The following is a 24,856-nucleotide window of genomic DNA, read 5'->3' on the forward strand; positions in this document are numbered from 1 at the left end:
AGCAGAGAGAGAGAGAGAGGGAGGGAGACACAGAATCCAAAGCATGTTCCAGGCTCTGAGCTGTCAACACAAAGCCGGACTTGGGGATGGAACCCACTAACCACAAGATCATGACCTGAGCCAAAGTCCCACACAACCAACTGAGCCACCCAGGCGCCCCAGGATCTCTTAAAAGTAAAATAGAAAATACTAGAAAGGATAATTAGGGAAATTAAATGTGACTTGTATATTAGATAATAGTATCTATCGATTATAAGTATCTTGGTATGATAGTGATTTTGTGGTTGGGTAGGAAAACATCCTTGATCTAAGAAATATGAAAGTTGAGAGAAATCTTTTTAATTAAGTGAAATGAGTAGGTGTTGCTGGACTGAGGCTGGAGGTTTCTGCCTCCTCCCCACTATAACCTTCTGTAGCCAAAATGTAACTTCCAGTGCCAGGCAAGCCTTTTTTCAACCCTTTCCCACATGCACCTATCTTCAAATGAAGTTTGGGGGAGGGGTGATGCAGAGGGGAGTGAAACGGAAGAGATTCCCAAGACAGTAGGACCATGTTACCCAAAGCTTTCATTCTCAACACTGAGGGACTCAAATTTAACAATGCCATGCCCTTTCTCCAAAAGGCTATCCTAAGAAGTGCGGGCTTGTCACTACATATACATTGTATACATTGCATACAATGTATACACTGTGTATACATTGTGTTCCTCACAGGTGCTAGAAGAGCGCAAAATTTGTACCTCCCAACATAGCCCTGATTACAGTCTACCATATAAGAGTCTATAGGATAAAAGTGTTTATCTGTATGATTACTCTCTAGAGCTGCACTGGCCAATGAAGTAACCACCAATCACATGCGGCTCTTGAGCACTGGTAATGTGGCTAGTCCAAAATGAGATGACTTAATACCAGATTTTGAAAACTTAGTACCCCCCCAAAAATGAAAATAACACATTAATTTTTTATATTGGTTACATGTTGAAATTATAATATTCTGGGAATATTGGGTTAAATGAATATATTATAAAATTAATTTTCCTTATTGCCTTTTATTGTATTACTGTGGCTGCCCAGAAAATTTTAAATTGCATATATGGATCACATGTGTGTTGTGGCTCACATTATATTTCTCTTGGACAGCGCTCCTCTAGGGCATCAGAGTCTAAGGGCAGGGAATTTATTTTGCTCAAGTTTGTGTTCCTCACAGGTGCTAGAACAATAATTGACAGAATTGTTATATGCTCAAGAGAAGCCCACTGGCAATATTCTGTATTTGAGAATCTTTTCTTCCACATATTAAGATCAGCCTCTCAAAAAACAAAACAAAACAAAAAAGATCAGCCTCTCTTCAGCCAAACACCTATTTCTGATCATTGAAAAGGGCATTGCTTACTTGGAGAAAGCCAGAGGAGATAGCCCTAAAGAAGTTGAGGGAGTTGGAAATGAGCCAAGGATATAAGACTGAGGCCTTTTTCTAAACACAGGCAGCTTCAGATGTAGGACATTTGAAGCCTTCAATCAATTAGAGTTTATTCATTTTTAAGAGATTCAAAAGCCAGGGGCTCTACCTTCAGGTGAGGCTTGATCCAGGGTCAAATAGTGTGATGGGATTTAAATTTTCTGTTCATTTCTTGGATCAGTTTCCTCTGTGTTTGCTCATTTCAAAGCAACCTCCCTCCTTTTATACTGCTGGTAGCTTCCAGGGATATAGCCTTCCAGATTTGCATCTAGTGGGGAAAAAAGGAAGTCTATTTCCCTAATACCTCAAAAACAAATCCAAACATTCTCCCTTCTTCCTGATTAATCAAACTGGGGTTATAAGTTTGTCTTAGCCAGAGTCTTCCAGAAAACAGAGCCTAAAGCAAAGATTAGATTTTTTTTTCTTTTTCTTTTTGAAAGTGCAAACCCATGGTAGCAAGGATAAGAAAAGAAAGTTAAGCAAGCAACAACTTGAAGCAAATTGAAGTGGTGCACTATTGTATGGATATTGTTTCATGTTGACCCCATAGTCTTACACACTGATTCCAGAATAATGTTATAAAGTTAAAACCCCATGGTGTCATTCTCTGATTTGAAAAAAAAAAAATCCTTGAATATAAAGTCTATCACTTTATTTAGTAAATTCAGCCAAGAATTCCAAGTGCTCCTCCAAGAAGACATAATTTTGTATAGTAGTCCCTGATGACGTGACACAAGTTACATCTGGGAGGATGGGGAGCTAACTGAACAAAGAAATTAGGCAGAAGGAAGAAAAATAGCACAGCTGAGGACCAGAAACCATGCAATAGTATGGAACATTTGCAGGACCATGAGATCCTTATGGCTGGAGCAAAGTATGCTTGGGAAATTTGGAAGTATGTATGGGAAATTTGGAAGATGCTGCCAGAAAAGTAGGCAATGCTCTATACCAAGTGTTCTGTATTAAGAAGAATACAGAAGATGAAGTTTATCTTCAAGTTATGAGAACCCATTGGGGGATTTTAAGCAATGTAATTAGATTAATTTCGACTGAATACGTTTTAGAATGATCATGTTAGCAGCAGTGGGGAATATAGAAAGATGAGTCCAAGTCTGGAGGTGAGGCAGAACTCCTGGAAGGTTATCACTTCTTGGATCTGCTCTGAGATGGTTGCCAACAAATCAGAAAGCTTACTGCCTGCTGGCTGCCGGCATGGAGAGGCTGTAACCAAGAGTTTGCTCCAACTTCAGAACTGTGTGGACCATCTCCTCATGTTTTTGTACATCTCTCTCAATCTCTTTACTGATCTTCAGGCACTCTGCCACAGGACCGGTAAGCAGTGAGTCAAATGTTTGCACATATGGAGCACTGTCTCCATAGCCACAGTGCATGTCAGAGGCATGGGATACTGCCTCCAGGCAGCCCAATGCTCTCTCCAATCTTTCTACCAGATTTTGCATGTCAGCCATAATGTACGACCTGCTGAAAGAAACCAAATGTCACTTAAAAAATTTTTTTTTAATTTGTTTTGAGAGTGTGTGCAGCACGAGTGGGGGAGGGGCAGAGAGCGAGGGAGAAAGAAAATCCCAAGCAGGCTCCGGACCGTCAGCACATGAAGCCGAGGCAGGGCTCAGTCTCATGTACTGTGAGATCATGACCTGAACTGAAATTAAGAGTTGGATGCTTAACCAACTGAGCCACCCAGGGGCCCCCAAATGTCACTTGTTTTAATAGCACATAGCTCTAATAGTTTAGTGGAAGCAAGCATTGAGACAAAAGTGTAAGATTTAACCCCAGCTTCTTTTGGAGCTTGGATTAAAACCCATTTTTTTTTTTTTCCCCAGAATGAATTCCCAGTCCCTGAGCAGTTCAAGACCCTATGGAACGGGCAAAAGTTGGTCACCACAGTGACAGAGATTGCTGGATAAGCGAAGTGCCACTGGGTTCTTTGCCCTCTCCTTGATAAATCTGTATCAAGACGGTTCTTTTCTAGATTTCCTCTACCTTTCTGCTCTTAAACCGCTTCTCTGCTCTGAGAAGCACAGCTACCTGCCTTCACTGAAATATACCTCAGGCTGAGATTTGGGTGGGAGAGCAGGTCAGTTGATCTTCTGCAGGAAGGTGCGGCTTTTCCCTGTCAGCTCAACCACACCACCAGTCCGTTCTTAAGGAACTGCACACCAGGACTGCTGTGTTTTAGCTTTCAGCCTAAAGGTTGGGGGTTATCTGACCAACAAATAGTCATTTGGGAAGAATAAAGCGGTCCCCAGGAAGTAACAGATCAGAATGTTCACGCAAGTTCATCTTTTTCTAACAATGCCCACGAAGGTAGCAGAGGCTGGTGTGATTCTAGCTGGTTCTTCTAACCAAACTAACTTTTCACTGTTGACAGGTGAGGCAGGGGTCGCACTGGACCAAAGGCTGAAGCCTGGCCATCTAGCATTCCGAGCAAAATTGATTCCTGTAGGCATTCCTTTTATTCTGCATTCCATCCTGGGTCTGCCTGAACCTGAGAGAGTAGGTTGTCCTGTATCGGCCGCTGGGCAGAGCCCTGCGCCCAGGCCAGTTAAAGGAGTCTTGGACCCTTTCTTTCACTGGGATCCCTGCCCAGCACCTTCCTACAGAGACGACTTAAACAAAAACAAAACAAGACAAAACAAACAAACAAGGAAACTACACGATTCCAAGGAATCTGGAATTCCTTCCTTCTTCCATGCTAGGTGCCTGCCCTCTGTCTTCACTGCCTCCTTTGCCCTGTCATGCCCACCTGCTTTTGGTTTCTGTCCAGGCACCTGAACAAAGGACTAAAATCTCCACTGCAGCCTGGTTTTAGGTCTTGTGTAAGAATCTTGCACAGCATTGCTAATGTAAATTACAGTTTTTCTCTCTAGGACACTTACCAAAATATGCAACTTTTTTTGGTGGGAAGAGAGATTGTCCTGTGACTTCTACCCATTTCCTGAGGCCTGTGGAAATAAACCTTTATGTACTTAAAGTTATACAGAAAATAGAATAAAATTAATACCAAACTTGAAAAAAAAAAAAAAAAGGAGTCCAGATTAGATATAGAAATACCAGTTGGAACCCTATTTAGGACGTGCTAACAGTCTAATTAGAGAGCTGACGAAGGAAATACAGAGGAAGATATAGAGTGAACAGATCCCAAATAGGATATATAGGACTTGGTGACTGGGGGAAGGTGATGGATGAGAAGAGGAAGTCTAAACTGGAGAATTGGGTGGAGGGTGGTACTATTTACTGTATTAAGGACACAGATTTTATTGAAAAGATTGAGTTGGGTTTTGGACATACTTTGAGAGGACTGTAGTATATGCAAATAGAGCTATTAAGCACAATGTTGAATATAATGTTCTAGAGCTCAAGAGAGACTCCTAAGATATAGATGTAGATTTAAAAAGTGTTGAGAGGTTAACAAGATCAGTTAAACAAACTGTGTAGCTTGAGAAAACAACATGGCTAAGGACACAGTCCTGAGACACAGCATTTATATGATTAGCAGAGGAAGTGCCTGTAAGATAACCAGAATGAAGGAACAGGCAATGATAATAGGCAAAACCAATAGGTAAGCTCGAAAATCATAAAGGCCTTCTGAAGCAGTAGCAGATCTAAGAAGAAAAACTTGAAAAGAACAGCTTTGTGTAGCCATTAACGGCAGGTTCTTGGAAAACTAGGCTAAACCTAGAGAAAAAATGCTCAGAAACAACTCAAGTGAAGGACAGGCATAATCATAGAAGGGGACTCTCCATTTCTTCATCTACAAAGTGGAGAATTCTAAATAGGTGGATTCCTAGACCCTTTCCAGTTCTAAAATTCTGATCCTATGAGCTGGTGTTGAAGATTGAGCAGGATCTGGGGTGCCTGGGTGGCTCAGTCAGTTAAGCATCTGACTTCAGCTCAGGTCATAATCTCACAGCTCGTGAGTTTGAGCCCCACGTAGGGCTCTGTGCTGACAACCCAAAGCCTGGAGCCTGCTTCAGATTCTGTCTCTCCCTCTCTCTCTGCCCTTCCTCCCTTTGATCTCTCTCAAAAATAAACATTGAAAAATGGTTTTAAAAAAGAGTGGGTAGGATCTGGAGTTTCAAGAACAGTAACCCTTTCTGCTCTCTTGCCCCTCCAGCCACACAGCACCCTCCCCCTGCATTCACACCAACCACATGGTTCCCACAGTTCTCTTTCTACAATTGACTTTAGAGGTGCGCACCTCACTGGACTGGGCCAATGAGACCTTTCCCAGGATTTAAAGATTGGAAGTGAGAAAGACATTTGTTTTTTTGTTTTGAGAGAGAGAGAGAGAGAGAGAGAGAGAGAGAGAGAGAGAGAGAGAAGGGGAGGGGAGGGGCAGAGAGAGGGGGAGACAGAATCTGAAGCAGGCTCCAGGCTCTGAGCTGTCAGCAGAGCCTGATGTGGGGCTTGAACCCACGAACCGTGAGATCATGACCTGAGCTGAAGTCGGACGCCCAACCGACTGAGCCACCCAGCCAGGCGCCCCAAGAAAGTCATTTTTTTTTTCCTTTTTTCTGGGTGATGGAAAGAATATATATGAAATCTGGAGCTGATGGTAACTGATTTGTAACGAGGTGCTAAAAAACAAACAAACAAACAAACAAACAAACAAATAAACAAAAACCGAAGACACAAGCAAAGGTGAGAGATGGAGAGAAAGCTGCCTGGGTTTTCTAAAGTGCTTCAGGTCCTAAGCCCAGTCTGCTGTTTGAATGTATTGCAACCCATGAATTACAGGATACCCCAATATCCCTCTAATAACACCCCCACATTGAGGCTTAAAAAGCCCCAACTGATTTGTTATTTGACCAAAGAGTCTCAACTAATCTACTGTGTTTAGACAGAGCCCATATAGGAAGGAGGAAAATAGCACATGGAACTATAAAGTAGCAACAGCTATAATGGAAAATCTAAGTGCCAGGCTTTAGTGGATGGAGGTGGGAGGGTAAATCGATTAAGATTTCACAGAATTACTCACTAAAACTTTAATAAACATTTACCAGATTGAAAAATGAGCATGTACAAAACCATGTGGCCCCAAACGTGGTGCTCAGCTTTCACAACATAAGCAATGTTAATTAATACTTTCATTAATCAATGCTTATTAGACAGTCATGCCCTACCTCTTTTCTCTCTTCCTCCATGTATTAACTATAACTTGCTAACTTAACCATCCGGTAAAATGCTGTGGTTGATCATCCATAGTACACCCTGCCATCTTAAGTCTCCCGACTCAATTATCAGTGTTCCTCCATTCCATCAGAGGGGTTGCAGCCAAGATTTGACTTGCTAAGATAGGTGGATTGGTCTCTTTAAAGGGACTCTCATTGGGGCGCCTGGGTGGCGCAGTCGGTTAAGCGTCCGACGTCAGCCAGGTCACGATCTCGCGGTCCGTGGGTTCGAGCCCCGCGTCGGGCTCTGGGCTGATAGCTCAGAGCCTGGAGCCTGTTTCCGATTCTGTGTCTCCCTCTCTCTCTGCCCCTCCCCCATTCATGCTTTGTCTCTCTCTGTCCCAAAAATAAATAAAAAAACGTTGAAAAAAAAATTAAAAAAAAAGAGACTCTCATTGATCAGCCAGCTCCAGCCTAGAGGTCAAGGACTGGAGCAGTTGGTGGAAAGAGGGCTTCTCCTTTTCCAGCTGAGATTTTGGTAGGCTTGGCTATTGTTCAGTAAGATGCAGACTCCTCTCTGGCTCCAGGAATGGCAAGCAGCGCTCCTTCTGGGGATGCAGCTCAGCTGGTACTTCCACACTAGTTATTGAGACAAATGGATATTTCTTTGATGACTAACGGGGCTGTGGGTCCAGGACATGCTTCAGCATCAGGTGGCTCCTAGTCCTCTTGCTGGTGGGAAAGTAAATTGGCCCAACCTCTATGAAGGCCAACTTGGCACTATCCATCATACAAGTGCACATACCCTCTAGTATAGAGACTTCAGTTCTTGGAATTTACCCTACACAAACACATGTGTAAGAAAGAAAAATGTGTAAGACTATCCATTGCAACAAAAGATTAGAAATCCAAAAGTCCATCATAGTGAACTGGCTAAATAAATTAAAGTACATTCAAACCACAGAACACCATGCAGTTATAAAAAAGAATGAGTAGGCACTTTATCTACTAATATGGAATGACCTCCATGATATATGGTTAAGTAATAAAAGTAATGTGCAGATGTGTTTACATAGGAAGCTGCCATTTATGCTTAAAAAGAACTCTGCATATTCTCTTGGATACAAATAAAAAAGATCTCTTGAAGGGTGCATAAAAAGTTATAAAAATGGTTGCCTCTAAGGTAGAATTTGGTGGTGGATGCAGGAAAAGGATTTTCACTTATACAACTGTCTATGCCATTTGAATTTTATCAGATTTGTAAGTCTCCTCATTTAAAAAAAGTAAGTTACTTAAAAAACAGGGGTGATTTTTTTCAACAGTACTTCCCAAATGTTAGTCTATAAATCAGAGAATGCCCATGGAGAATAATTCACCCTCCATGAAATCAGGTAACAATTATGTGTGCATCACAATCCTGAATTTAATTTAATCCTTTATTCTTAAGTACTTTGTACGGAGGTGTTAGTAGATAATAGTTATCAATGTACTATTTACACAACAGGCAATATTAAAGGCTGGTAGCATTATATCAATTCCTCAAATTTGGAATCCTGGAATTTAAAAGCACTGATTTAGAGTTAGCTTTTGTTCTCATGTTGAATAATCTATTTTTACACATTATTTCGAAAGGCATTCCTCCTGTGTATTTCATGATGTCGACTAAGTGATGAATTATAGCTGAAGGCTTTTCCACATTCATTACATTCATAAGGCTTTTCTCCAGTATGGTGTCTCTGATGTTTCTTAAAGGATGAATCATGCCTGTAGGCTTTTCCACAGCGGTTGCATTCATATGCTTTCACTCCTGTATGAACAGTTTTATGGTTGCTAAGGTGTATCCTCTGTCTAAAGGCTTTCCCACATTCCTTACATTTGTAGGGTCTCTCCCCAGTATGGATTCTCTGGTGATGCGTTAGATACGCTCTATGACTAAAGGTTTTACAACACGCAGTGCATGCATAGGGCTTCTCCCCAGTGTGAATTCTTATATGTTCACTAAGGTGTCTAATCTGTCGGAAGGTTTTCCCACATTCATTGCACGTAAAGGGTTTCTCTCCAGAATGAGTTCTCAAATGCTGGATCAAGCTAATGTTCTGGCTGAAAGCTTTCTGACATTTATCACATACATAGGGTTTCTCTCCAGTGTGAGTTCTATGATGCTGATTAAGAGATGAGCGATGCCTAAAGGCTTTGCCGCATTCTTCACATTCAAAGGGTTTCTCGCCAGTATGGATCCTCTGGTGTGTAGTAAGGGATGCACTTTGGCTAAACGCTCTTCCACATTCCTTACATCTGAAAGGTTTTTCACCAGTGTGAATTCTCATGTGTTCAGTAAGATGAATGGGTTGTTTGAAGTTTTTTTCACATATATTACATTCATAGGTTTTTGTTCTTATGTAACTCGGATGATTTATCACATCTAATTTGTATTTATTCCTCTTTCTAGGTGTATCACATTTACGGTGCCTCTGTTCTATCGTAACATTTGAACTGACAATATTTTCCCCGAATTTGTTAGTTTCTTGGTCACTCTTCTTGTGGGTCAGGATGGCGTGTCTTATATCTCTTCCATGGGATTCCTGGTGCTCTTCTAACTCGCCATCATATTTAGAGACTTTTCTCAATGTGGAGTAAATGACATCATCTCTCAGGAACCCTTCCATCATAATGCCATGATATAAGTGTTCCTGTAAAATGTCATTCTTTGAAGCTGATGTATTGGTTTCTGTTTTATTCTTCAAGTCTGAAAGAAATGGAAAGAATGCACATAACTCACATTCATTATGCTTTAAAAAATCAATTACTATAATGGATATGGAATAGAGATTTAGAGAACTACACATATAAAACACATGAGACTTTGATTACATTTGACCCTTGAACAACATGGGGGTTGGGATATCAACCTCAACACAGTAAAAAAAAAAAATCCATGTATAACTTCTGATTCCCACCGAAACTTAACTACTAATAGCCTACTGTTGACTAGAACCCTCACCAGTAAATCAATTAACACTTACTCTTTATGTTATGTGTATCATATACTAGATTCTTACAATAAAGAGAAAAGAGAATGCACTGTAAAAAATCCACATATAGGGGTGCCTGCGTAGCTCAGTTGGTTAAATGTCTGACTCTCGATTTTGGCTCATATCATGATCTCACAGTTCAAGAGATCGAATCCTGTGTCAGGCTCTGCACTGACAGCATGGAGCCTGCTTGAGAGTCTCTCTCCCTCTGTCCCCACACCACCCCCCCCGCCCCCGCTTGTGTTCTCTCTCTCTCAAAATAAATAAACATTAAAAAAAGTTGACAAATCATTTCATTAAAAAGAAAAATTCCAGGGGTGCCTAAGTGGCTCAGTCTGTTGAGCGTCCAACTTTGGCTCAGGTCATGATCTCATGATTGATGGGTTTGAGCCCCGCTGACAGCATGGAGCCTGCTTCGGAATTTCTGTCTCCCTTGCTCTCTGCCCCTCCCCACTCACCCCCTCCCTTTCTAAAATAAACATTAAAAAAAAATCCACATATAATAGGTAGACGCATGCAGTTCAAACCAGTGTTGTTCAAGGTCAATTGCACATTTAAAAATGGTTATGCAACATGGGGAGATAATGGGAAGTTAAGAAACAGTAAATAAGGTAAATGTGTGATTTTATACAGAGAGTAAAATTTGAGCACTTCAGACATGCTCTAATACTAAATAATGAAATTTCAGAGCTATGTCTTAAGAATATCTTTTCTTGACAACTACTTTTAGAAAACAATCTCAGAGGAGCGCCTGGGTGGTGCAGTCGGTTAAGCGTCCGACTTCAGCCAGGTCATGATCTCGCGGTCCGTGAGTTCGAGCCCCGCGTCGGGCTCTGGGCTGACGGCTCGGAGCCTGGAGCCTGTTTCCGATTCTGTGTCTCCCTCTCTCTCTGCCCCTCCCCCGTTCATGCTCTGTCTCTCTCTGTCCCCCAAAAAATAAATAAACGTTGAAAAAAAAAATTAAAAAAAAAATAGGAAACAATCTCAGAAAGATAAAAAGATGTCCCTCTCCCCACACCAGCAGGAGATGCTCATTCAAAAACTAAGGTCTGAACTAGGAACTTTCATGAAAACATTAAGCTTTTATCAAAACTTGTATTAATATTTGCTTTGTTCTATTTCCTGTGGTTATTAATCTGTCCCTAGAAATGCTATTTATACAAAGGAGACTTGTAAGAAACCCAAACTGCTATATTACTATTATTGCTATGTTCTCTGAAAATATCTTTTAATCTCTACAGTTTTGACTGGGTTTTTTGATAATCTGTTGTACCCATTACTAATATTTCAACTGATACATCTTTATTCTTGAAAAGTGTAACTTTTTGTAAGATTTTTCGGTCAACACAAAAGGATCAATAGTACTTCCAAATTCTTAATGAGTAAAGGCAATAATAGAGTCTATGTTGTGTAGGCTTCTGATTCTGGTCCTGAAAATGGGAGGTGGAAGAAAAGAAGACAGAGCAAGAGAGAAGAAGCCTTCTATATCATGTCCCCTTTCCCAATTCAATATCCAGGCCTGAAGAAGGACCAAACTACAGACGAAGAGATTTTTAACATTTTTAAAAAAATGTTTATTTCTTAAAAAAAAATTTTTTTTTTAAATTTTTTTTTTCAACGTTTTTATTTATTTTGGGGACAGAGAGAGACAGCATGAACGGGGGAGGGGCAGAGAGAGAGGGAGACACAGAATCGGAAACAGGCTCCAGGCTCCGAGCCATCAGCCCAGAGCCCGACGCGGGGCTCGAACTCACGGACCGCGAGATCGTGACCTGGCTGAAGTCGGACGCTTAACCGACTGCGCCACCCAGGCGCCCCTCTTAAAAAAAATTTTTTAACTTTTATTTATTCTTGAGAAAGAGACAGAGTACAAGCCAGGGAGGGGGAGAGAGAGAGAGGGAGACACAGAATCTGAAGCAGGCTCCAGGCTCTGAGCTGACAGCATGGAGACTGATGCGGGGCTCAAACTCATGAACTGTGAGATCATGACCTGAGCCGAAGTTGGACGCTTAACCGAGTGAGCCACCCAGGTGCCCCAAAATGTTGATTTATTTTGAGAGAGAAAACACATGCATGATGGGGGAGTGTCAGAGAGAGAGATGGAGAGAGAATCCCAAGCGGACTCTGCGTGGACAGGGCTCAATCTCACAAACTATGAGATGATGAACTGAGCGGAAATCAAAAAGTCCAACGGATAACCAATTTAACCAGCCAGGCGCTCCAAGAAGATTTAACTTTGAATGAAGTTGTGAGTTTTTGTTATTGCAGTAAACTAAAATGTTTTAGTAAAATCAAACTGTTCTTATTATTTAAAGCGACTGGAAAATCTTGGGGCGCCTGGGTGGCGCAGTCGGTTAAGCGTCCGACTTCAGCCAGGTCACGATCTCGCGGTCCGTGAGTTCGAGCCCCGCGTCGGGCTCTGGGCTGATGGCTCAGAGCCTGGAGCCTGTTTCAGATTCTGTGTCTCCCTCTCTCTCTGCCCCTCCCCCGTTCATGCTCTGTCTCTCTCTGTCCCAAAAATAAATAAACGTTGAAAAAAAAAAAATTTTAAAGCGACTGGAAAATCTAAATGAAATTCATGGTAGCTCTTATTTTCATTATTATAAGCTGAAAAAGAGAAAACCCAAGAGAATATATAAACAAATTATTGGAATTAATAATGGAATGAAACAAGGTGGCTAGCTATAGGATCAATATACAAATCCAACTGTTCTATTATTACACACCAGTAGCAAACAGAAAACATAATTTAAAAATATATACCATCAAAATAGCAAAATAAAACGTCTTCAAGATGAATCTAACAAAAGAGATGCAATATGGACAAGACCTTTATACGGAAAATTCTGAAACTTTATTTAAAAAAAAAAGTTAGGAAATACTAATGAATGCGGCAATATACCCTGTTTCTAGATAGTAACACTCAATATCATAATATTAATTCTCCCCAAAGTTGATCTATACATTCAATTCTCTTCCAATCAAAACACCACCAGAGTATGTGCATGTGTGTGGGTGTGTGTGAAATTTCATGCATTCATTATATAATTTGCATGGAAGAGCAAGGGGCTAATAATGAGGACAATTTTGAAGAACAAAGTGGGAGAACTACCTTGACCACATATGAGTTTCACTATGAAATACAGTGATTACAACAGCTTGGCATTACAGTAGGGCTAGAAGAGAAAAATGGAACAGAATACAGTGCCCAGAACAGACACAAGTATATAAGGAAACTTGATAGGTAACAGAGTGGTATTAACTATTAAATACATGGTTCCTGGACCGATTATCCATGTGGAAAAGGCACTCACACTACACATAAAATAATTCTAGGTGAATTAACTCTAAATATGAAAAGCCAAACTTAAAAATATAAGATGATATATACATCCTTTCTATAGATCAAGAAAAAAAAAAAAAACAGAACTGGCAAAGTAATTTACGTAAGAGAAATCTAGATGGTCAATAGACATGAAAAGTATGCTCCTCTTGCTAATAATGAGGAAAATGAAAGAAACGGTAAGATACCACATTCACCCACAAATTTACAATAATTTTAAAGTTTGACAAAGCCAAGTGTTGACAAAGATGCTGCACTCTGGAAAGTCTTAAGGCTTGCCGAGGGGAGGTACATATTGGTGCAACTGCTTTGAAGAGCAAGCTGGTAATATCAAACAAAACGAAGGTGCATATACTCCATGACCCAACAGTTTTGCTTCCACATTGCAGAGAAATACTTGCACGTGTACACAAGAAGACATGTACAGGAAGACTTACTGCATCTTGGTAACCCCCAAATTTAGAAACAATATGTCTATTAACAGGAAAATAAATAAATTTATTTATTTATTAGTTCAACAGAAATAACTAGAAAAAGATGGATAAATATCAATTGTGTTGACTGAGAAAAGCAAGTAGAAGTATATACACCATTTATTTAAAGAATAAAAACCTGGGTGGCTCAGTCGGTTGGACGTCTGACTTCAGCTCAGGTCATGATCTCACAGTTCATGGGTTCGAGCCCCACACTAGACTCTGTGCTGACAGCTCAGAGCCTGGAGTCTGCTTCAGATTCTGTGCCTCCCTCTCTCTCTTTGCCCCTCCCCTGCTTGTGCTCTCTCTCTCTCAAAAATAAATAAATAAACTTAAAAAAAAAAAAACCCATGCAAAATAATACCAAATATTATTCCAGGATATACACACGCAGTGAAGTATGAAGACATATAGGAGAATGGCAATATTTAAACTCTGAAAAGTTGGTTATTTAAAAAAATTTTTTTAAATCTTTATTTATTAAAAAAAATTTTTTTTAATGTTTTATTTATTTTTGAGACAGAGAGAGACAGAGCATGAACGGGGGAGGGGCAGAGAGAGATGGAGACACAGAATCGGAAGCAGCCTCCAGGCTCTGACCCATCAGCCCAGAGCCTGACGCGGGGCTCGAACTCACGGACCGCGAGATCGTGACCTGAGCTGAAGTCGGACGTTTAACCGACTGAGCCACCCAGGCGCCCCAATCTTTATTTATTTTTGAGAGAGAGAGAGACAGAGCACGAGCAGGGAAGAAATAGAGACAGGGAGAAACAGAATCCGAAGTAGGTTCCAGCTTCTGAGCTGTCAGCACAGAGCCCAACACGGAGCTCGAACTCATGAACTGCGAGATCATGACCTGAGCCGAAGTTGGATGCTCAACTGAGTCACCTAGTTGTCCCCGAAAAATTGGTTATTTTAAAAGGTAAAAGGGGAATAGCAGGACTTCTTTTTTCTTAACCTAGGTGGAAGCTACATAGAAATTTGTTATAATGTTCTCTATGCCTTTCTGAACACCTAAAATATTTCATAATAAAGCAAAGTTTAAGGAGATGGTTAAAGACCACTTAATTGTCCTGTGGCAATTTCTCTTGCAAGAATTTTCATACAGTTGTTACAAAAAATACAAAAGGCATATAAATAAGTTAAAAAGAGAGTGAGAATCAAAGCTGAAATTGTAAAATGAAAATTGGTGGAAAGTGGAAACAGAATGTAAGAGAGAAAATTAAAGATCTATCGAATGCAGTGAGCCCTGAAAAGAGATGTGTTTTCCGTGAAGAGAGACCATGTACATCTGACTGCTCAGAGAAAGGCGCTTTCGATTTGCAGAGTTCAGGATACTGAAGAAAAGAGGAAAAGTCAAGTTCAACCTAAATTAAGACAAGACTCCCTGCCCTCCAACTCCAGAGAGACTTTGCAAGGTGAGGTGAAGGAAAGGGATGATGGAGGGAGGGGTGACGTCAGGTTTAGTGCATGCCCTGTCCACTGCCTTCAGCCTTCCCCACAGCCTGGGGAGACTTCGGGGACTCTGGCCTACATATTAAAAGGTACTATCTGACTTGGTCTCACCTGAACTGGGATCTCCTGGGCCTTCTTTCTCTGTCATCCATGGCTCTTGTCCTTTCTCCAACTGGGATATCACACTAGGTTTAGAAAGTTGATATCCTGCTTATAAAGTAAAAAAACAAAAACAAAAACCAAACAAACAAACAAAAACCAGAGTATGAATGTTTACACTGAGTTCTAAGAACATCCCCAGAATTCTTTCTAGTCCTCTGGCAGTCAGGGTCTCTGAAGATGGAAAGGGACACCACAGAATGTCTTTCTATTCTCGCTCTAACAAGTAAAGCGTTTCCCCCAAGGAATGAGACATCTCTAATACAGAACTCAAGGCCAAGCTCGAAGGAATCCACAACATTTGATAATTTGGAATTAATGACTTTCCTGTAACAGACAGGTTTTCTGGGTGAATGTTCCGCCCATCCTTACCCACTGACAGCAGGTTCCCATAGTTCTCCAGCATCACCTCCCGGTATAGATTCCGGTGAGCAAGGGGCAGTTGTCCCCACTCCTCCTGGGTAAAGTCCACAGATATGTCCTTGAAAGTCAGCAGTTCCTAGAATATCAAATATATTCCTTTTCAGACAAAGACCACCTCGATCAAGGTCCAAGGAGTTCTGACAGTATTCTAAGTTCTGAGAGATTTTAAACTAGTTTTACTGGCAGCCTCCTCTGGATGTGTTTGAAGATCCTCCGGAGATTACCATAAATACATAGAAAAACAGAAGGTCATATGGGCCTTAGAAAAAAATTAAGCAGGATAAGGAGGAAACGGAGAACCACATGAAGGTAGAAGAGGATCTTTTATGCAAGGTGGTTGGGGAAGGCCTCTCTAAAAGGGTGAGATTTGACCACAGACATGAATTCAGTGAGGGAGACCTATGTGGAAATCTGAGGGAAGAGCATTCCAGGCAGGTACAAAGGACCTAAAGTGAGAGCATCCTTGGCTTATCTGAGGAACAGCAGAGTGAACAGCATCACTGGTGGCAGGTTGGTGAAGGGAACAGGAGGAGAGGAGGACAGAGGGGCCAGAGGGAGAGACAGAGAGGCTTTCAGCAATTATTGTCACAAAGCCAATGTATTGCTACTGAGCTTAAATCCTCGGGCTCATTGAACTGGAGTTCAATGCAAAGATGAATAAAACTGGAACTGTCGTCTAACCCCATCCTAGCTCAAATACTTGAAGAGATAATAAAGATCAGCCCCCCAGCAGTGGTGGCATGGGTGTTTGTAGTTGGGTTAGTCAGAAGTGAACTCAATCAAATAAAAGCTGTATCTCAGCCAGAGCTCAGCCACAGCTCTAGGGAGAATATGAATAATCAGTGCCTCACTTTAACCACCAGACAGAGGAAAGGACTGTCTTTTGTAAATAAATGACACACATATGTGTATACACACACACACACACACACGTGCATGTATACATATATATGTGTGTACATATGGATGTGCACACATATATAGTTCATCCCCCACTATTTTTTTTTTAAGTTTATTTTGAGAGAGAGTGCGTGTGTGTATGAACAGGGGTGGGGCAGAGAGAGGAGAGAGAGAATCCAAAGCAGGCTTTGTGTGCACTGTCAGCACAGAGCCTGATGTGGGACTCAACCTCATGAACTGTGAGATCATGACCTGAACTGAAATCAAGTGTCCCTCCCACGCCTAACTGACTGAGCCACCCAGGCACCCCTCCCCACTGTTCTTCAATACCCAATATCTCAACTACTAGAAAAAACTGTTACACATGTGAACAAGGAGGAAAATGTGACCTATAATTACGAAAATAAAAGGGCACCTGGGTGGCTCAGTCGGTTAAGCGTCCGACTTCAGCTCAGGTCATGATCTCACGGTTTGTGAGTTCGAGCCCCACGTCAGGCTCTGTGCTGACAGCTCAGAGCCTGAGCCTCCTTCGGATTCTGTGTCTCCTTCTCTCTCTGCCCCTCCCCCCTCACACTCTGTCTCTCTCTCAAGAATAAATAAACATTAAAAAAATTAAAAAAAAAAAAGAAGAAAAGAAAAATCAATAGAAGCAAGCCCACAGGTGACTAAGTCTTTGGAATTAGGAGACAAGAAGTTTAAAGAAATTATTAAAATATGTTAAAAAATTTACAATAAAATATGAATACAGTAAGTGAAAACATGGGGGTAACTAAGAGGAGAGAGTGAGAGAAATGCTGAAGAACTAAATGAAAATTCTACAAATGAAAAATACAGTATCAGAAAAATCCATTAAATGGACTTAATGGCAGCAGAATGGCCTGAATGGCCCGATGAAGACAAGATCCATGAAACTTAAGATAGGTCAATAGATATTATTCAAATTGAAGCACCAAGAGGGGAAAAAACCAAACCTGGGATAATACCAAGTGGTTTAATAATATATATACTTAGAATCTCAGAAGAAGATAAAAGAATGGGCAGAAAAAATATTTGGAGAAATAAAGGCTGAAAATTTTCCAAATTTGATGGGAAAAAATCAAGCCACAGATCTAAGCTCAGCAAACCCCCAAAATAATAAATTCAAAGAAAACCAGCCCTGGGGCGCCTGGGCGGCGCAGTCGGTTAAGCGTCCGACTTCAGCCAGGTCACGATCTCGCGGTCCGGGAGTTCGAGCCCCGCGTCCGGCTCTGGGCTGATGGCTCAGAGCCTGGAGCCTGTTTCCGATTCTGTGTCTCCCTCTCTCTCTGCCCCTCCCCCGTTCATGCTCTGTCTCTCTCTGTCCCAAAAATAAATAAACATTGAAAAAAAAAAATTTAAAAAAAAAAAAAAAAAAAGAAAACCAGCCCTACATACATCACAGTAAAACTGCTGAAGAGCAACGATAAAAGATCATGAAGGTAGCCAAAAGAAGGTAGGAAAGGAGGAACAAAAAAAAAAAAAAACACAAGTTGGTATAAAACAAACAGAAAGGCAGGTCACCTATAGGGAAATAATAGTAACAGCTGACTTCTCATTCCAAACGATACAAGCTAAAAGATCATGGAACACTTGTAAAGTGCTTAAAAGAAAAAAGTCACCCTAGAGCTCTCTATCCAGTACAAGATCCTCAAACAGAAGACAACAGAAAGACATCTTTAGATCAGCAAAAGCTGTGAGAATTCGTCAGAACGCCCACACTGCAAGAAACGCTGAACGACTTTCTTCTGGTTGAAGGGAAATGATGCCAGGCAGAAACTTGGAATTAAAAGAAGGAATGAAGACTGCAAATTGGTAATTATGTGGATGGTTATGAAAAGAACATTTGTTTCCCTTTTCTTAATTGCTTAAAAACTGTTTAGTGGTAAAAACAAAAATAAGAACAGGGGCACCTAGGTGGCTCAGTTGGTCAAGCATCTGACTCTTGATTTCAGCTCAGGTCAGGATCGCTCGGTTTATGAGTTCGAGCCCTAAGTCGGGCTCCTCACTGAGTGTGGAGCCTGCCTGGGATATTCTCTCTCTCTCTCTCTCTCTCTCTCTCTCTCTCTGTCTCTTTCTTTCTTTCTTCCTTTCTCTCTCTCTCCCTCCCTCCCTCTCTCTCTCCCTCCCTCCCTCCCCTGCTCATGCTTGCCTTCTCTCACAAAACAAGTGAACTTTTAAAAAACAAAAAACAAAAATAGGAACAATGTACTCCGGGGTTTTAATGTGTAAAGTGAAATATATGATGACAATATACAAACAATGGGGAAGAGTAAATGGAAATACGGGGCTTCCATGCCATATGTGAAACAGTATAATATTAATTCAACTGTGATATGTTAAAAACACATATTATAACGGTCAGAGCAACCACCACAAGCAAATAAAATAAGTATAGCTAAAAAGTCATCAGAGGGCATAAAGTACAATACTAAAACACTATGCAATCCAACAGGAAGCAGAAGAGGAACAAAGAAACAAAAATGGGTGAACAGCAAAGAGTAAGAATATACATTTAAATCCCACTGTATCGATGATTATGGTAACTGTAAATGCACTAAACGAGCAAGACACAGCTATATCTAAGGTCATACTTTAAGTATAAAGATACAGATAGGTCAAAAGTAAAAGAACTGAAAAAGCTATACCATACAAATAATAACTAAAACAACAGTGGAGGAACTATAATAAATCAGACAAAAGTGGGCTTAGGAGAAAGAATATTACTTGCCATAAAGAAGAGACATCTCATGATGATAAAGTGTCAGTTCATCAAGAAGACAACAATACTACTTGTTAATGTATCTCATAACAGAACTCGAGATAGAGCAGAACTGACAGAACTGAAGGAAGATATAGACAAAACCACAACAGATTTCAACATTCCTTTCTCAGTAACTGATACAAGTGGACAATAATGCATCAAGGATACAGATTTGAACCATCTATCTGTCAACGTAATGGACATTTATAGAACACTATACCTATCAACTGCAGAATATACATTCTGTTTTAAACTTTTTATTTTGAGGTCATTATAGATTCCCATGCACTTATAAGAAATAACAAAGAGAGGCGCCTGGGTGGTTCAGTCAGATAAGCATCTGACTTCAGCCCAGGTCATGATTTCACGGTTCCTGGGTTCGGATTCTGTGTCTCCCTCTCTCTCTGCCCCTCCCCGGCTTGCTCGTGTGTGCTCTCTCTCGCTCTCTCTCTCTCAAAAGTAAATAAACATTGAAAGAAAGAAAGGAAGAAAAAAGAAAGAAAAAAGAAAGAAAGAAAGAAAGAAAGAAAGAAAGAAAAAAAGAAAAGGAAAAAAAGAAAAGGAAAGAAAAGAAAAGAAAAGAAATAAAAAAGAAAAGAAATAACAAAGAGAAGCCATGTACCCTCTACTGGGAGCAAAGCAAAGTTCTGATTGGAAAGGAGCCAGAGGGAACTTTCTGAGATGGTGGAAATGGTGTATATTTTGGTTACATGGTATATACACATGTCAAAATAGAACTACACATTTTCGGGGTGCCCAGGTGGCTCAGTTGGTTGAGTGTCTGATTCTTGATCTGAGCTCATGTCATTATCTCACGGTTCTTGGATTGAATCCCACGTCGGGTTCTATGCTGACAGCACAGAACTGGTCCCTGCTTGGGATTCTCTCTCTGCCCCTCCCCCACTCATGCTCACTTGCTTGCTCTCTCTCTCTCTCTCAAGATAAATAAAAAAACTTAAAAAAAAAAAAAACTATACAGGGGTGCCTGGGTGGCTCAGTTGGTTAAGCATCCGTCTTTGGTTCAGGACATGACCTCACAGTTCATTGGTTTGAGCCTCACGTCGGGCTCTGTGCTGACAGCTCTGAGCCTGGAGCCTGCTTTCGATTCTGTGTCTCCCTCTCTCTCTGCCCCTCTCCCGCTCATACACTCTCTCTCTCAAAAATAAACATTAAAAATTTAAAAAAAATTAATTCTTTTCCCAGCACTAAGAATACCATCAGTTTTTGATACATGTCAAGAAATGAGGAATTCCAGATAAGTAGAATATAGAGATAACTCTTTAAATAGACTATTACTCCTTATTTTTATTGCTTCTTCCTTATTACTGTAAATAACTTTGAAATGCATTCAATCCTAGAAAAATATTAGCATCTGAATCAGTGGAGGAAACTGGATTGTAAACAGCTGAAAAAAACTGCCCCATTACCAAGCAAGTAAATACTTAGAGATAATTTCAGATCCTGTACCATCTAATTACAGAACCCAAGTCCTTTTCACTTAAAACTCTCCTGCCGTCGGATAATATTTCATTTTGAATAGTCTTCCTTTCTCATTCTATAATTTTTCTCCTGTCTTCCCTATGCTTCCAGTCGACAGTGAGGACACCCTGTAATAACTGTCCATTTGTCTAACGTGTGTGTGCTATGTGGCCACACCATTTCTTCCCCACTCACTTCTCCTTTGGTTTGATCTCTACTCCTAATACTATACTAAGGGTCACCACATGAAGTCCACCAGCGAAATGGGTACATCGCCTAAGAATGTCAGAAGGTTCTTGTCACTTTACGAAGTTTGCTTTTGAGTAAAAATACTCAAAAAAGAAAGTTGACGTGTATCTGAGACCCCAAGTGGCATCTATTTGTTTTTAGGGGCTGGAATTCTAGCATTCATTTCTCTCTCTCTGCGGAAATTAGCACAATGTTAAATCAAGATGTTGGCCACAAACAAGAGTTACAAGGAGGGAAGCCACCATGAGTAGGGGAATCGCCACCACTGCAGCCCAGTTTTCTGTACAAGAGCAACCTGCACAGAGTTCCCTATGTTGAATCTGTTAGCCCCACACTAACAAACACCTCCAAACTCCTCACTCCAAAAAAAAAAAGGCGAGTTACAGCCTTGAAAACCAAGCAGCAGGTCCAAGAAAATGAAAGGAAAACCCAACCCACCTGGGATTCTGCTGCTGGAGGCCCAGAGGTGACTTCAGCCTTCAAACTTTCTTCCTGGGTCTCCTCAGCATCCTGAGAGAGCAGAGCTAAAGAAGGAAAAGAGCCATGAGGTTTATATCTCCCCAAATCCCCCAAATAGAAAAACTGCCTGCAGACCTGCTGAACAGGCTCCTCTCTCAAAACATTCACAGAGAGGGACATTTCGAGCAACTCAGAGCAGAGGGGTGGGGGGGCCTCCTTAATAAGCAGGGTCTGCAGTGCACTGCTTTGAGCATTAATACTTCCCAAAGGGCAACACTGGTCCAAAAGCTCAGACCAGGCCACTCCTCTGTTCAAATGTTTCTGGTTAAGAAAGAAAATCCAAACCTTTCCCATGGACATCAGGCCCTCTACGACTCGCCTAAAACACATTTCCCCAAGTGTTAGTTTTCGCTAGCCACCATCCTTTATCCATTGTACACATACACTGACCACATTCTTAGGCCTCAGACTCGACTGGTCCCCATTCTCTGAACCACTCTTCGAGGCACTCATTTCTGTATCCTTTTCCCAAATCTTCTACAAAAAAAATGGAAGACCTCTTTCAAGGCCCAATTCAGTGCTATCTGCTTTGTGAAAATTTCTCCAATAAATATAATCAGAAGAATGTTTCCAGTCTTTTGGCTTCCCAGAGAAATTTACCATAGCACTTTCTTAGGCTACCTTCTATTATTTTGCTCGGGGTATGTGTCTGTCTCCATCAATTAATAATAAGCACTGGAGACCATTATTCATTTTTCCATCGGTCAAGATGCTTTAGCAAAATCCCTGCCTCACGCCGCTAGCTTACATACCGGCTGAACTTGAAACGTTAAAGGTGTGACCTAAGAGATCATGTGAGACACACGAATTCCTCTGTCCATCTATCTATCTAGCCAACCAGACCACCAGATAATGTATAATCTTGGACGTTTCCCCCTGACCTCCTGGAAATCGAGAGTCATCAAGTAGGTCATTCCTTCCTCTCAGAACTACTTGTGGAAAACACTGGCTTTGGGCCAAAATGCCCAAAACTTATGAAGGAAAACCTTGGGGGGGGCGTTAAGGAGTAGAAGCCTTTGACCCCACTGTCTGTGACAATCACAATACCTGGGAGCCGCTGGTGGGGAACACTGTATTGTCCTCCTGTTTCATGCTTTATCCGGGCACTGGAGATGGGGGGCAGCATGGAGCACATGGCACAAGGAGCTGAGAGCCCAACATCTGCCCTCATAGCTATCCTCGTCCCAAAAGCCACAAGCACGAATCCCAGAGACCTGCTTTCCTCCAATTTTCTCCCCAAGAGACACCTCAATGAAATGGGTACCTATCCTTCCTTTCACACACGGATTGAGAATTCTGCTTTCCCTTCATCAGTCTACTCTCACCTCCTCCTTCAAACATCTTCGTTACATCCTCCCACAGGGGTGCCCCCTCCTTGGCCTTCTTTGGATGGCGCAACTTCACCCAGGTGCTGGCCTCCGTGGGCAGGGTGATCAGGAGCTGCTGTAGCATGACGATGCCCACCCAACCGGGCGTGTCCACTTCTGGTGACGAAAGTGCCAGAATCTCTGCTGAGAGGCTTCACAGGTATGCGGTCTCCTCTGACCACAATCTCCCGCCCCCAGAACTTTGGTGTGTCCCTGCAGCACCAGAACCCGGGGGTTCCTAGAGGCTGATGTGACCTTAACAACTCTGAAAAACTGACTTCTCTCTTAAATTAAGGAGTGCCTCCTTGGGAGGCAGCCAGTTGAACAGTTTGGAGTGCATGCCTCTATAGTCTTCTAGAGGAGCAAAAGACAGAAGAGGAGGGATCCAGAAGCACTGACCGCACATCCAGAACTCCAGAACTTGAGGAAATATATTTTAAACTGCAAAAGATCCGAAAATAAAGATTTGGCATCAACGTGGGAATAAGTATAATCAGTGTTCTTGGATGTGGCTGTCTCCCGGTTCCGTACACACATCCATAAACAGCCAAAAAGGTATAAAAACAAGCATAGACCCTGTCTTGACTTCCCTCCCACTAAGCTGCACCCATCTTCTGCCTGGATACAGACTTAGTGGAGTTAAGAGGGCAAGCTTTGAATTCAGACAGTTTAGGTGAGAATCCCGACACTTGTACTTAAAAGCTCTAAGACACTCGAACTCTCTGGAGCTTCAGTTTCTTCATCTATAAAACGGGAATAACAATTGTACTTTATAGGGCTGTAACATTAATTGAAACAATGTCAAGGATACAGAAAACCCTTGATAATAAATATTGCTATACAATTTTTGCTTTACCACAGCACTATCTTTTCCAGCTACTTTTAAAAACAATTAGAGATCTACATTTAAAGTTCATTGCAAGTGTCAGAAGTGATGGAATAATCACACAGCTGCATTTTCACCTGACCAAACAGCAACAGGTACATTCCCCAACCACGCAGATGCCCAGCAGCGGGCGAGTCCTTTTGGCCGGTGAAGATGCCTCCTGGTTTCAGAAATGTTGAAACTGGGGGAGGGGGATGGGTTCAGATGGAGGAAATACAGCACTTCGAGTATCATCAGGACTACTGCACAAGTGTTTGCAACAGGGAAATCCGGAAACAACTCAAATCTATCATCTCATCCAAAGCCCCCCGCATCTGAGCAGGTGCCTCCACAGCCACCTGGTCCAGCGTAACTGGGGCCCCGCGCGTAGACCGAGCTCCGTATAACGGGAGCTGGCCCAACTTTTTGAAGTTTGCAAGGAAGGGTAGGTAGCTTACGGGCTCCCCCCACCGGGCCCCAAGCTGTGCCCGCTGCAGAGAAAGGAGCTGCATCCTGCAGGATGGAGCATGTGGAAATATCCTGCCCCGGAATACATAAAAGTAAACGTCTAGTTACCAAAGTGGGGAAACTTTCGAAGCAGCATTTGGAAGCTGCCGCTCCTCACTGCTCCCGGCCGTGCCTTCCCGGGACGGAGGCTGCACACCCGCGCATCCTCCCACTCACCAGCTCGGCCCCGGACGCTGCTGGGACCAAGGACGCGGCCGCGAGAGCGCTCGCTCCCGAGGCTTTCGGCGCCACAGGGTGTCTCTTCAGAGGACCGGGCGGTAGCGGATTTTGTTCTTCCCCCGCCTTCGTAGACCGCATGCCCCGCTCACCGACGATTCTCCAAAGCACGCCCAGCGTTCCCGCAGGCTTCCTTCGGGAGCCCGCGGACCTCGGCCTCCGCCCCGGATGCGGGGCTTTTCCCGGTCCCCCCGGGGAGCCTGTCTAGGGCCGGCCGCCGCACCGCATCTCTCCGCCGCCTTCCCAGGCGGCCTTCCTCGGCCGCGCTCCGGGGCGCGGGGCTCCGCGGGCCTCAGTGGGAGGGCTGTCCTGACCCCGCTTCCCGCAGACGCGCGCGAGGATACACCTCGCGGGCACTCGCTCTGACGCCGGCCCGGCGGCGGCGGCAGCCGGCTCCACCCGCCGCCCCGCCTCGTGGGCCGCAGCCCGGCGTCGCCCGGGGCCTCCGTCCTCCCGCCGCGCCCCGCCGTCGCCCA

General features: G+C 42.4%; 1 protein-coding gene across 7 annotated transcripts; it reads right to left on the reverse strand.

Moving 5' to 3' along the window:
* Positions 1–8,015: 8,015 nt before the first annotated feature.
* Positions 8,016–24,850, reverse strand: ZFP69 (ZFP69 zinc finger protein). Of its 7 annotated transcripts, none has more exons than XM_047871967.1 (6): positions 24,321–24,850; positions 22,730–22,888; positions 21,324–21,409; positions 15,428–15,554; positions 15,008–15,106; positions 8,016–9,339 (listed from the first exon to the last, which is right to left on the reverse strand). In XM_047871967.1, exons 2-6 carry the CDS (start codon positions 22,854–22,856, stop codon positions 8,207–8,209), a joined length of 1,572 nt encoding a protein of 523 aa, XP_047727923.1. In that variant the 5' UTR covers positions 22,857–22,888; positions 24,321–24,850; the 3' UTR covers positions 8,016–8,206. The 7 variants fall into 7 exon arrangements, with proteins under 7 accessions (XP_047727923.1, XP_047727920.1, XP_047727918.1 ...); XM_047871964.1 differs by having other exon boundaries at positions 22,730–23,212; XM_047871962.1 differs by having other exon boundaries at positions 15,008–15,103; positions 24,213–24,850.
* Between the last annotated feature and the right edge of the window lie 6 nt (positions 24,851–24,856).

Source organism: Prionailurus viverrinus, chromosome C1 (assembly GCF_022837055.1).
Source record: "Prionailurus viverrinus isolate Anna chromosome C1, UM_Priviv_1.0, whole genome shotgun sequence".
Lineage (NCBI taxonomy): Eukaryota > Metazoa > Chordata > Mammalia > Carnivora > Felidae > Prionailurus > Prionailurus viverrinus.